Below are 13,245 nucleotides of genomic sequence, written 5' to 3' on the forward strand. Positions count from 1 at the left end.
CCTTGGCCCAGCCGCGCAGCCGCGCCGCGCCGGCCGCAGCGGCGGCGGTGCGGCCGCCACAGGCGCCCGCCTCGAGGCCGACGCGCAGCGAGCGCAGCGCCGGCAGCGCCGACAGAAGGGATAGGTCCGCCGCCTGGGTCCTATCATAGGGTAGACAGGAGGGGTCGACCTCCTCGTCGTGATGGGACCAACCCCCGCATCCACCATCGCCGCGCGCGGGCCCTGAGCCGCCCCCCGTCGCCGTGGCGGTGCGCCGTGCCGTGACGGACCCCCGCGGCGGGCAGCTGCAGAGGTGGAACGCCGCCGCGCGCAGGACGAGCTCCCGCAGCGCGCCGTGGCCCTCCCAGCGGCTGCCACCGCCGCCGTCGCCACCGCGGCGCTGCAGGTCGTAGGTGCCGTCCAGCTGCAGCACTTCCAGCGCCGGCGCCAGCCGCGCAAGCGCGTCACCAGCCAGCAGCCCCTTGGACGCGCGCGCGCGCAGGCGGCGGAGCCTCGTCATCGCCGCGGCGCAGGGGCCCAGCAGGACGGCGTCGCAGGCGAGGTCGAGGGATCCGAGGTTTGGGAAGGCGGCGGCGATGGCCTCCAGGTCGTCTTCGAGGACAGCGCCGGGGGTGGGGGGCGTCGCGATAGGGGAGTGCCCACCGACGTCGTAATTGATCCGAACATTTGGGCTGGACGTTGCAGACGATGCGTTGTCGTCATTTCTGCTGCTAATGCTGCTGCATGACCGAGGGAAAGAAATGGGAGAGAGGGAGAGCGTGTGTGTGTGTGTGTGTGCGCGCGCACGTGCGCGCGCTGCACGCGTGCGTGCGTGCGTGCGTGCGTGCGTGTGCGCGCGTATGCCCATGTGTGTACGTGTATGTGCGTGTGTTTGCGTGCGCACCTGGGCATACATTGCTGCCACGCATGTGCCCCTCCCCTCCCCAAGTGTTGTGTTGAATCTAGGGGGAGCGCGTGAGGCCAGGCACAAGTCCAACAGGGCAACTGCCCGCGCCAGGCAGGAGCTTGCCACAGGCAATTCAGGTGCTCTCGCAGCTGCGCCCCTCCCCAGCGGCCGGAACAGCGGCCGGCTCGCACCTCCGGCTGTCGGCGACCCGCACGCGCGTGACGCTGCCCACCACCCCCAGGCTCGGCAGGGCGCCGGCCACCGCCAGGCTGTCAAAGTCGAGGGACACTGCCAGGTCCTCGAGCGCAGTGCAGCCGCCGAGCGCCGGCAGCGCGCTGACGGCAAGCGGCAGGTCGAGGCGCGAGAGCGCGCGCAGGCGCGGCAGCGCGGCCGCGAGCCCGAGGAGGGCGGCGTTCGCGCGGGAGGCGGGGTGGTGAGGCATGTGGTGCGGGGAGAGAGGGGGGCTGGCGTGCTGGCGCAGCTCCAGGCTGACGAGGCCGGTGAGGGCGGCCAGTGCGTTGCACACGCCATCCGTCATGGCATGCGGGGCATCGTGCGGGGCCGCGCAACAGCTGCCCTGCTGCTCTGCCGCAACCAGGGCGGCGAGCCGCCGCAAGCTGCCCGCCGCCGCGGCGAGCGCCCGCAGCGGCGCCGGCGCGAGCGGCGTGGCCGCCGCCTCGAGCGCAGGGCACAGGCGCGCAGCGGCGGCGAGGGCGGCGGCGGTCAGTGCGGGGGGGCACAGGTGGGCGGTGAAGTCGGTGTCCAGCTCAGCAACGCCGCGCCAGCAGCCAGCGGGCAGCTGCTCGAGCTGTGCGATCGCCGTGGGCGACTGCGCCGCATCCATGCCAACGAGCCGCACACAGCGAGCTGCAGGGAACTGCTCTGACAGCGTCCTCGATTGCATGGCGTTCATGCCATGGCAGGTGACGGAAACGCCGTCGGACAGCTGCACTGCGACGCTGATGACGGTGGCGTTCACTGCGCGACGCAGGCGCGCACAGACGAGGCGCAGCGCCGCACGCGCTCGCTGGTCATCTAACAACGAGCATACAAGCTCCAGAGCCTCTTCTGTAAGCTTCAAAATGGCCGCCATCGATGGCTTGGGTCCCCAAGTGGGGCGGTGCCTCCGTCTAGGTAACTAGCGTGTGACAGCAAAAGTTGCGAAGTGTGTAATAAAAACAAACAATACAATATGATTGGCTGAGAGATGCTGCTCCCAGCAACACCCCGCGCCTGACACCTGGTGCCTGAGGAGGCTGGAACCACGCCTATCAGCGATCACATAGCTCCCAATCAATATATACCCACCTTTAAGCTTGTTGTTATCACCCGAGACACTCTGAATGACGGTAGCCTGGAGATGGTATCGATCGTGTGCTGGTGTGCGTCCTTGAGGCTTGCCAAAGAATACAACAAACCACAAGAATCCGAATCGGGCAGCATGTAACAGGTAGTGAGGTATACTTTTATTTTATGTAACACTTATGAGTTTGGGTATCTGCAAGTTGCAACGTTCTTCTCCACTCTCTGTCGGCCTACTCTCCTGCCAGCCGTTCTTGTCAACTTGGGTTACCCATGCTCACACACATGAACCTGATCACAATGCACTGCATCTGGTACACTGAAGCCCCTGAACTAGTGGACACTGAGCCACATATGCTGCAGGTGAATGCAAGCTCGCTGAGCCACACCTCCACATTACACAACTGCAGCTCTGTAGAGTCAGATAGAGCCACTTTGGGGCTGGACCGCCCGGCTTCATAGACTTGAACATGTATGCCTGCACGGGCCAAGAATCGTTAGCAAAGGACGACCTCGTTTTTTGCGCTAGTCGGCATGCACTTCGTGACCACTTATCACCGATGGGTTCTGCGCAGGCGCCTGCCTGGGGTTGATTGTTTGCCTGCCAAGCACCAGTGTATGCCAGTACGCAAGTCAATGCAGGCCCTGCAGAGCGCCAACAGGTGGACTGACCCAAGAAATCAAACATTCATCATCAGGAGGCACGCACCTCTCTGCAGGCATCACATCCCAGCAGGGCATTTATTACACATGGTCCTCAGTCATTATAGAGCCAGGGCGTGAGCTTGCTTCTCTGCCCCCTAGACAATTCTGAGTACGTTTCAACGCGCAGCCCCGGGTACCCATTGAGCGCGCGCAGGAAGGCGGCAAGCCACGCCTCGTCCTGCGTCGCGCCGCGGTCCTCAAAATCAATGGGCAGCAGCACCTTGGCGCTCTGCAGGCGCGGCGGCCTCAGGGACCCTGCTAGGGGTGCCACCAAGCCCTCAAGGAGCTCTGGCGTGGCCTTGAAGTCGCATGTATGCATTGAGAATGGCGATGTTGACACACGCCCCTCCATTGACACACACCCTGCTGTTGCGCTGAAGCAAATCAGGAAGCGCTCCAGCACACGAAATTGCGGGATGCAGGTGCGGAGGCACGCCGGGAGCGACTCAAACTCCGACGCACCGCAAACAAAAGAGCAGGGGTCGACAGCGAGCGTGCGCAGGTGTGGCCCCAGCTGCTCCGCAAGGACAGGCAGCACACCGCCGATATCGAACCACACCCCGGGCGATGCGCCGCGGGCCGTGCCTCCGATCGACAGCTCCCGCAGCCTCGTCCACCCTCCAGCCCAGGCGTGGAGGCTGGCTGCGCCGGCGTCGAGGCTGGAGCGGTCGACGCGCTTCCACAAGGGGTCTGTCCGGAGGCCCACGCGCAAGGAGCGCAGCGCGGGCAGCTTCTGCAGGGCACACAGGTCGACCAGACGAGTGCGCTCTGGCAAGTCCCACCTATCAGACTCGCTGCTCTCCTCGCCCTCTGCCAGCGCCCTTGGCGGCGGGAGGTAGTAGGGCACGTCTTCCAGCGCCAGCTCGCGCAGCGAGGCGTGGCCCTCCCAAGAGCCCCGCGGGTCCACCTCGAACGTGGTGCCAAGGAGCAAGGACTCGAGCGCCGGCGCCCCCCTCTTGAGCGTGCCGCCCTCCAGCAGCCCGTAACAGCAGGCGGCCTGCAGGCGCCGCAGCCGCGGAAGCACGGCGCAGTAGCCGCTGGCATCCCAGCCGAAGAGGCATTGGCCCAGGTCGAGGGACTCGAGGTTCGGAAAGGCCGACGCTATGTTCAGGAACTCGCTTTCCTTCAACTCATGCGGGGCGTCGTCCCTGCGTAGCCATATGCATTCACGGCAGCTGTGTTGACCGGCTGGCGGCGGGCGGGCCACAGCGCCGCCCGTGTTCACGCGGAATGCAGATATGTGCAATTAATGCAGCGCGCAACGTGAGCAGGGAGGTCGCCTGCGCTGACGCGCTCTGCGGTCTGCGCTGGGGGCCGGAGCAGGCGTCCCTGCACCTACCAGTCCTCCCAAAGTTCAAAGCTGGTGACACTGGTCACAACGCCGATCTCCGACAGCAGGTCGCCTGGAGGCATCCTTTGAAAGTCGCCGATGATGTTGATGTGCCTGAGCGCAGCGCATCCCGCTAGAGCCCGCAGCAGGCGGGAACTCTCGCCTATAAGGTCGACGCGCGCGAGACACGGCAGGCTGGGGAGTGCTGCGTAGCAGCCAAGGATGAGCATGGGCGAGTCAATGCTTGACAGCCGCATGGATGGTAGTGACACCTCAACCAGCCCTGTGAGGGCGGAGAGGGCTGCACACACGTCGCGCCGCTGCGGTCTTTCCTCTGCGTCTGGGTCATACACAGCCTCCTGCAGCGCGGCGAATGCCCCCGCCACGAAGGCTGGCACTGGCGGCGACGGCAGCCCCAGCCTCAGCCGCCGCAGTCTGCCGGCGACGGGCGCGAGCGCGCGCAGCTGCTGCGGCACCGCGCGGGCATCGGCGGCCTCCAGCCGGGGACACAGGCGCACTACCGCCGCAAGCGCCGCGGCGCGCAGTTCGTCTGACAGGCAGAGATTGTGGTCGATCAGGAGCTCAGTGATGGCAGCCCAGCAGCCGTGCGGCAGGTGCCGCAGGTGCTCTATGCCTGCCTCCGCGCGTTCGTCGCTGCCCGCGCCGCGCAGCATCAAGCGCGTCGCCGCGGGGAACCACACGGGCAGGGACGCCGCGTGGACCGCGGGCATGCCTGGCGGGTCCGCGGGCGACAGCGCCAGCACGACCGTCTGGACAGCAGCGTTGGCCGCGCGCCGCAGGCGCGAGCAGGTCGCGCGTGTGGCAGCCCGCTGCCCCGCACTCAGGTGCGAGCATATGAGCGCAAGAGCACCGGGTGGCAACTCTAGAAGTGGCAGAGGCGGGGCCATGGCCAAAACTCACTGCAAAGTTCTCGGACAATTTCGCTGAGTTCACGATATGGTGAGGTGAGCAATTATGAATATCGGAACACGATTGTTACTTTCCTATCCGAGCGTAATACCGGTATTCGCGACGTGATGGTTCGTATCTGGGGGCCAGCGCCCGTAGCTCAGATGCGCCCTGTTAGTCAACGCTGACCTCAGCGTGTTGTCTTGAGTGTCATAGTGTTGCAGGCCGCCCCTGGCCATTACGGGCGGCAGGCCACTTCAGCCAGTCTTACCCATGCTTACACGGCACCAAGACCTAAAATTGGTGCGACCAACAGGGAGCATGAATTGCGCACACCTTCCACGGGCAAGGCAGCCACCACTTGCCAGGAGTAGCCGCTTTCACGCGGCTGCCGTTCATGGAAGGCATCACAGGCACTCGTGCAGTCGCTGGTGCAACGCCCTCTACACCTGCGTGCAGCAGGGACCGCGGCCATCCCCTTTCAAAACCGCTCACTGTCAGCAGGTCGCTCTTGCCACAGCTCACACACTAGCATGTGGCCGCATGCAGTAGCATGCTTGTTTGACTGCGGTGACGCCATCCGCATGCAGCATCCGCTTGTCTTGCGCGCAGCTCACAGCCCTACACAACACAAAATCCCACACATGAGATAAAATCATGTTACAGTACATTGGAGCCGTCACAATCCTGGTGTTCCCTGATGACCACCTTCATTCCACTCACCAGCACGGATGAAAACACAATGGTGCACACACAAGAAACAAGCCATGTCATACGAGATCAACACCCACAGATCTGACAACACAGAGGTTGGGACACAATCACACCCTGCAGCCGTCCGAGGTGCGGCCGTCCAGGTACCCCTCAACACGCATCCACGGCGGGGAGCCCAGGAAGCTCAGCAGCACGCCGGCGCGGGAGTTGCCCATGGGGAGCTGCACTCTCACGGCGCTCAGGCGCGGGGGCCACAAGCACCGGGGCTTCGCCAAGGCCGCAGCCAAGCCGTGCATCAGCTCGCTATAGGTGTCTTCGAGCCGGGCCATCGTGCTTGCCCCGGGGACAAACTGCAGGGTAACGTAGTGAAACACGATGGCGAGGCTCTCCAACGCGACAAAGCGCGGCAGGCAGGCGGCCAGGCAGTCGTGCATCGACGCAAATTCGGACGCGCCGCGCACGAAGCTGCAGGGGCCGAGGGTCAGGTGCTTGAGGTGCGGCCCCAGCCGCTCCGCGAGCACCGGCAGCGCGCCGCCCGCGTCGAAATAGGCCCCGGCGATGTCCGAGCCCCCGATGGAGAGCGACCGCAGCCGCGTCCACCCCTCCGCCCACGCACGCAGGCTCGCCGCGCCGCGCGCCAGCTCGGCGGGCGAGACGTCGTTTGAGAGGTTGGCCGCAAGTCCCACGCGCAGGGAGCCCAGCGCGGGCAGCTTCCGCAGGGCACCCAGGTCTACCAGGCAGGTGCGGTCCGGCGCATACCATCCCATCATGTTCCCATTCAAATTGAGCCGCAGGCCCTGATCCCGGCCAGGGTACAAAAAGTAGGGTGACCCGTCGATCTCCAGCTCCCTCAGCGTGTCGTGGCCCTCCCAGCCGTCAGAGGATCCCAGATCGTACGTGCTGCCGAGGGTGAGGGCCTCGAGCGCCGGCGCCAACGCCCTGAGGGCGCCGCCCTCCAGCAGCCCAAAGCTGCAGAACCCCCGCAGCCGCCGCAGCCGCGGCAGCACGGCGCGGCAGCCGCCGCCGTCCAGGGTAATGATGCAGGTTTCGAGGTCGAGGGACTCTAGGTTGGGGAACGCCGACGCTATGGCCTCAAGGTCGGCGGCGCGCACCCTGTACTCTGACCCTCGGCTGCGGCGGCGGGCGCGGTGGTGGAATGAGGCTGGCTGAGAGCACCTCGAATATGTCAAGATTGGCGGAGCGCGGCCCTCTGGCCGCTATAGAGAGACATCCCAACGCGTGACAAAGCAAAGATACCTGACAATTAAACGCAGCAGGAGCACGCAACGGTTGACGGCCCGCCCTCGCTGTGACCCATTTGTTTCAGCTGCGCAGCACGGTGGCCCCTGCATGCCCACATCACTGGCCCCACAGCCAGGCTCGCGCCACCTCAGAAGCTGCCCGGCCACCCACCAGGGGCTCAGGATGGCGAGGCTCGTGACGCCCAGCGCCGGCTCCAGCCCCTGCAGCGCGCCTTGCGGCGTGTCGTAAGTTTCGGAGGCAGACAGCCGCAGGTCGACCAGCGCCGGGCAGCCCGCCAGCGGGGGGCTGGCCCCGAGGGACAGCGGCGCGTCCAGGTGCGCCAGGCGGGGCAGCAGCGGCAGGGCGGCGCAGAGGCCCTCCAAATCCGCCTCCGCCGCGCGACAGGGGGAGTGGTTAGAGTACAAGACGAGGGCTGTGAGGCCGGAGAGGGCCGACAGCGCCCCGCAGACGGCGCGGCGCTGCGCGGCGGCGGCCGCTGCCGCCGCCGCTGCTTCTGCGGCCTCGGTGTCCGGGCTGTCGTCCTTGTAATGTGAAAAGTCGTCGAGCATCATGGCCTTGAGCCGCCGCAAGCTGCCAGCCGCCGCCGCGAGCGCTCGCAGCGGCGCCGGCGCGAGCGGCAGCCCCTCCGTGCTCTGTAGGTGGGGGCACAGCCGCGCCGTCGCCGCGACGGCGGCGTCAAGCAGCTGCGTGGGCCACAGGCCCAAGATCTGTAAATCGAGCTGCAGAGACGTGATGCCCGGCCAGCTGCCGGCGGGAAGCTGCTGCATATGCTCAAGGGCCGCTTTGAGCTGCAGAATGTTGCCAGTGCCGCTCAGCACGACGCACGACGCGGCTGGGAAGCGCGTGGGGAGCGTTGACGCGTGGACTGCAGCCATGCATGGTGTATCTGACGTCGACAGCGCAACCCTGACTGTTGTGACGGAGGCGTTGGCGGCGCCCCGCAGGCGCGAGCAGGTGGCACGCGCGGCCGCGCGCTCCTCTGTGCTGAGGTACGAGCACACGAGCGCCAAGGCGCCAGGTGGTAGGTCCACAAGTGATGTGCGCGACGCCATAGCAAAAATGCAGAACACCGAGATCGCAGGTGGGCACCGTTGTTCGTTTCGTTTGGTTCACTGATGAAGGCCTGACAATATGGAGTACGAGATGTAAGACAGCAGGCGCATAGCTGATCGGCTTTTGACAATGGCAGTGGCAGCAGTTATACATGGGTCCAATGCAGACGGCGGGCAGCATCACCCCTCTCACTGACTCATGTCACCAGGCACTCCTGCAGCCTACAGTATCTGGGCAGCTCGCACCCAGCCGACTGCACTTGGCTGGCCTCGCCGTCCTGTGCACGCTACGTTGTGCATGTACAATACGGTATCACTGAGCAGCACAAACAGGCAACGCCTGCGATGAGGACAATAACACACTGCTTGGCGCCGTAACCGTCAGTTCTCAAAATTCAGTGCGGGGTGGTGCAGTCAGGTGTGTTCACAAGGGCAGAAAATTCACCGGTACGCCCTTCAGATGCAGACGCAGCAGAGACTAACGGATTGGGTCCAAGAGGGCTGCGTGACTGTCAGATGTGATGTAACCCCCCAGATCACGATTGAGACAGGTCTATAATGCGTAGTTGCTACCATACGTTCATATCAGATGCGTTGTGCAACATGATGGCTGCACAGCGCCTCAGCAGCCCCGCAATTCACCCCGCTACGGTACAAAACACCAGAAACGAAACGCAGAACCTTGCGAGTCTGCGGGTGACTGATTGTCGTCAATTGCAGCAATTTCTACTTTGGAAGGTAGGAGCAGCCCAGGCTGCCGGCACGGTTGATGCCGACCCTGACGGTTGGGTGCTGCTGTGGGAGCGCTGCCCAGTGCCTGTCGTGAAGCCTGCCCTGCACGCCCTATATAGCATCCAAGCGACTGATTAAATGCAATACCATTCGCAAGGATTGAATTTCCACTGTCAGGGCCCGGTGCAACCCAGCAGCGGCGCTGCTATCTTGGTGGCCCGACGCACACCTTCTCCGCCGCTCTCGTTCACACTACCGCATTGCTGCATCCCTGCCGACCTACTTTCCCGTTCTCATCATAGTGCAAAAACGCACATCCGGACCTACTGCAGCCTAATGGTGCTGATCATTGAAAATTCAAAGCTGAAGATAGGCGTCGATCCTGACCGGTGGGCTGCGCAGTAACAGGGCAGAGAGTAATCACCCAGCCTACCTTGCGGGGTCGCACCTGGCTCGAGCAGCCCGACCGGCGTGGCAGAACCAGTGTGCAGACAAGATGAAGGGGCATGTCCTAGATGCCTGGCAGCTCGCAGGCCCCCCCCACACACACACTGCATACACACACGCCTCGCGTCACGCACCTCGCCATGCAGCGGCGGCGCGGTCAGCTGGCTGGGGCGCGGCGGGTCTGGTGAGAACCTGCTGAACGCGTTCGACTGCGGCCGGTTCCTCCAGCAGTCATACTACGGGATCGAAGACGGCAGCGACTGGAATGGCAAGCCGTGGCGCTGGAATCCGTGAGCGCCGCTCGTGCGTTGCCGGCCCCGGCGCTGTATGCGCTGCTGCATGCGCGGCGGCATCGCCGCAGGCCCGACCGCTGCATGCGTCAATGCATGCGCCGCTGAATGCGCCACTGGATGCACCACTGCATGCGCCGCTGCCAGTGCCCATGCGGGGGCGGGCCCGCCGCCGGGCTGCGCGGTCGCCGGAGCCTGGAGTGCTGCAGCGCGGCGTGCATACGGCCACCGTGGTCAGGGCTCGCGATTGGCCTTGAATTGAGCCGTCCCATTGGCTCGCGGGCACGCCCGCGCAGGGTGCAGGGCGGCAGCTGGCAGAACCAGCCGGCGCGCGTGCTGGAGTGCTCGCGCCCCTCCAACAACAACCTGCGGACGCGGGTCAACCCGCGCAACTGGGCGGGGCAGCAGCTGGTCGATGACGTCACCATGAGTGCCAACATAACGCTGCAGGCGGACCACATCCACCTGGTGCGGGTTGTGGCGGCTGCAATGGCGCAGGCACCATTCCCTGGGGTGGGGGCAGGGGGACCTGAGCGAGGAAGGGTGTCATCACCTTTGTACAGGATTGGGCAGGCATGGGGTTGTTTCACAGACAGTCCACAAGCTCTCCACAGGCAATAGAAATGGTGCACGAGGCCCGGCTGAAGCGAAACACTGGTGCATGCACGCCTGCGCCATGCACTCCCAGCGTCCCCGACCCCGACCCCGACCCCCGCGCCCCACCCCACCCGGCCCTCGAAGGAGCACTCATTTGAATACACCGGCGCGACAGAGCACCCCCCGCGCATCCAGGAGCTGCCCGCGGTGTTTGTGGTGCGGCGGCTGTCGCAGCTGGTCTTCTACAACGGGGACAAGCCCTGGACAGGCGGCATCTTGCAGGCGCGGCATGTTTTTGAGGGGCAGGGCAAGAGCATCAGCTGCACCCGCGACTGCGAATGCGAGTGGATTGCAACGCGGTTGAGCTGCCTGTTTGACCAGGCTGTTGCTTGGCCTGGTGGGGTCATGCCTTGGCTGCATTGACAGCTGAACTGAACCTCAAGTATGCTTCGCAATATGAGGCCCCCTTGTCGAGCGCCTGCTCTGCCCAAGCCCCTCTCCCCGCCTAACACGAAACATGACATGTGCGTGACACACCGACACCCGCCCTTGACCCGCCCCGCAGGCCAAGACCCCCGGATTTCCAAACGTCGATGAGAAGATGGACGAGAACTGGGCCGCGTGGGTTGACCCCAGCACACGCGAGGGCGTGGGGGTCTGGGTGCCGTGGTGCAAGTGAGCGGCCCAGAGGGGGTGGCATGGGTGATTTTTGGGGAGGATGTCGTAGGGCTGGGCATACTGGCATGAGGGCTGGCTAGGCAATCTGAACCTCCCAATTGTCTGCCGCATCACGGGCATGGTGCTTGAGCAGCCAACGGCTGCAGCCTCGACTTGCGTGTTTGCCCTGCAAACCTGCTCCACTCCCATCCTCCTCAGCAGTTGACGTGGAGTCGGTCTGAATCATCGGCACCCGACCCCTGCCGCACTGCTACCGACCCAGCCTCCCTCTCCCACATCCCCCCCCCCCAGCACGATGACGTCATACCGTGTCGGCGACGACGACAACAGCTGCGAATGCTGCGACTGCTGGTGGGCTGCAAGAGTGATCCCAGGGGCTCATACCATCGCAGCTGCGCAGAGTGAAGATGAAACAGCCTTGATCACACTGTGATCACGGGGTGGGGGTGCTGCACCCCCCACCCCTGCCTGCCAATCCGACGCCTTACACACCCTTCCCCTAACGACTGGTCCGCGGAACCGCAATTGCCGCCCACCCGCGGAGCGCAGCTATTTCGCGCCTACCATACGCTTCGCTGTGACCCCCGGCATGAGCTTCACGTACCACGCCTTTATATGCGTGGGCCCCGTGGACGAGATGCGCACCACCTTCAATAACATCCGCGGCTGGGCCCTCGCGAACCGCCCCGAGTGGCTGACCTGCCCGATCCCGGGGGCGGCGCCGGCGGTGAGCTAGAAAGATAGTGCCGACCCGGGAATGGTGTGCGCGCCCATGAGCCGGTTGGTGGGGACGGCCCGGCTGCAAGCTCGGATCACTTGTATATCCTTGACCAGCCGCAACGCGCGCAGTGCCGCCCGCCGCGTCCTCATCCGCCCCCCGCAGCTGCCGGGTCGCCGCCCGCCCGAGCCCGGACAGCGCCCGGGGCAGGCCAGCGCGCCCGCCAGCCAGGAGTCGCCCGGGACGATTGCCCAAACTTGCTGCGCGATTCAATAGCACACGCGGCGCGCGCAGCCGTGTCGCTGCAGGATGCCGCATTGTCTCTGGGCTCCCATGTGTCTTTGACTGCAAATGCTGGCGTCAACTGGGACGAGGTCGCCCTTCGGATGCTTGCCTGTGAGCGTGTTTGCTGGTTTATAATTCAATTTGCCTTCAGCAGCCACATTTGCATTGTATTAGTTCTGGCGGGCCGCTTTGTGCATTCACGCATTCTTTGAGCCACTTGGCTGCATGTTTGGTAGAGCTCAGTAGCCTGTGTCGAGTTGGCGACCTTGAAAGTCTGCAAATGTAATGACCACATTTGGAGGACAAACAGGGGCAGCATGACTCCAACATTGTGCGGCGCTCTGTCGGCGCGCTCCCGGCTGACCATCCCGTCGCATGTAACAGCGCCGTTATTGCAAGCAAGCACGCGGGAGGGCAGAGCTAGTCGTTGCTGACCTGCTTCTATGCAACCCAACTGACATGCTCAAGTGAGGTTGAGTGATGCGGAGGGATCTGGTGCCGCCGTGGCGCCATGGCTGTCCTTGTCAGCGTGGACATCCTGCGTGCAAACCTGCTGATCCCAAGCACCAGTGGGCTGTCAAAGTGATAGATTGTCTTGATACAAAGGACACCCGGGATTTTGTGGAAGCTTGACTGATTCACCGCCCCACGCCAAGATTCAGTCAAACCAAGCCGCAAGTCAACCCAGCGAGCGCCAACACACGCGAATCACATGGGTCTGGTTGTTTGTTACATTTTTCGATGGCGACGGCATCAGCCCTTTTTTCTCCGCGCCTTCTTGGCCGCTGGCTGCTGCTCTGCCTTGCCGCTTCCCTTTGCCGCCGCACCATTGGCTGGCGCTGCAGCACTGCCGCCGCCCTCCTTGGCTGCGGGCTTCCGCCCCGCCGCGCCGGCCTTCCGCTTCGCAGCCACCGCCGCCGCCGCGCCGCCGCCCTCGGCGCCCGGCGGCCCGCTGCCGCCGTGCTTGGTGACCCAGCTGTCTAGGTCCCCTTCGACTAGCGGCCGCAGCTCCTCCGACGCCTCTGCCGCCACGTCCCGCTCGCCGCAGACCACCAGCGCGGCGAGCACCTTGTCCGCGTGCCCGCCGGCCCAGTGCTGGCAGCGCCCGCGCAGGGCGCCGCCCCACAGCGCGCGCACAAACGCCCGTGCGCCGTCGCCGCCGGGGCCCTCCTCTGTCGACGCAAGGATCAGCCGCCGCAGCGCCCTGCTGGCAAAGTAGTCGGTCAGCAGCGGCCCCGGCTCCACCTCCGCCTCCCCCGCCGCGCCGCCCTCATCCGCGCCGCTGCCCCCGTCCGCCCCCCCGCTGCCCCTTCCGCTTCTTCCCTTTCTTTTGCTGC

The 13,245-nt window shown here is 64.8% G+C and overlaps 5 protein-coding genes across 5 annotated transcripts in view; 1 reads left to right on the forward strand and 4 right to left on the reverse strand.

Annotated features, from left to right (window-relative positions):
* MNEG_6380 (hypothetical protein) overlaps positions 1-1,979 on the reverse strand; it is a gene marked incomplete at both ends in the record, with an annotated part of 2,982 nt that extends 1,003 nt beyond the window's left edge. The window contains 2 exons of the mRNA XM_014045143.1: positions 270-719; positions 1,078-1,979. Coding sequence (XP_013900597.1) covers positions 270-719; positions 1,078-1,979 — 1,352 coding nt within the window. The remainder of the gene's footprint in view (positions 1-269; positions 720-1,077) is intronic.
* Positions 1,980-2,945: 966 nt separating this feature from the next.
* Positions 2,946-5,131, reverse strand: MNEG_6381 (hypothetical protein; the record flags this gene model as incomplete). Its single annotated transcript, XM_014045144.1, has 2 exons — positions 2,946-4,041; positions 4,233-5,131. The coding sequence occupies 2 exons, from the start codon at positions 5,129-5,131 to the stop codon at positions 2,946-2,948; spliced, it is 1,995 nt and encodes a 664-aa protein (XP_013900598.1).
* An 822-nt stretch (positions 5,132-5,953) lies between these two features.
* Positions 5,954-8,161, reverse strand: MNEG_6382 (hypothetical protein; the record flags this gene model as incomplete). The annotated part of the gene is made up of 2 exons (XM_014045145.1): positions 5,954-6,977; positions 7,260-8,161. The coding sequence occupies 2 exons, from the start codon at positions 8,159-8,161 to the stop codon at positions 5,954-5,956; spliced, it is 1,926 nt and encodes a 641-aa protein (XP_013900599.1).
* Positions 8,162-9,480: 1,319 nt separating this feature from the next.
* Positions 9,481-11,641, forward strand: MNEG_6383 (hypothetical protein; the record flags this gene model as incomplete). The annotated part of the gene is made up of 6 exons (XM_014045146.1): positions 9,481-9,524; positions 9,927-10,098; positions 10,372-10,518; positions 10,793-10,902; positions 11,197-11,256; positions 11,455-11,641. 6 exons carry the CDS (start codon positions 9,481-9,483, stop codon positions 11,639-11,641), a joined length of 720 nt encoding a protein of 239 aa, XP_013900600.1.
* A 1,020-nt stretch (positions 11,642-12,661) lies between these two features.
* Positions 12,662-13,245, reverse strand: part of MNEG_6384 (hypothetical protein) — a gene marked incomplete at both ends in the record, with an annotated part of 3,663 nt that continues 3,079 nt past the window's right edge. The window contains one exon of the mRNA XM_014045147.1: positions 12,662-13,112. Within this exon, the coding sequence (XP_013900601.1) occupies positions 12,662-13,112 (451 nt within the window). The remainder of the gene's footprint in view (positions 13,113-13,245) is intronic.

This window comes from Monoraphidium neglectum (genome assembly GCF_000611645.1).
Source record: "Monoraphidium neglectum strain SAG 48.87 unplaced genomic scaffold scaffold01030, whole genome shotgun sequence".
NCBI lineage: Eukaryota > Viridiplantae > Chlorophyta > Chlorophyceae > Sphaeropleales > Selenastraceae > Monoraphidium > Monoraphidium neglectum.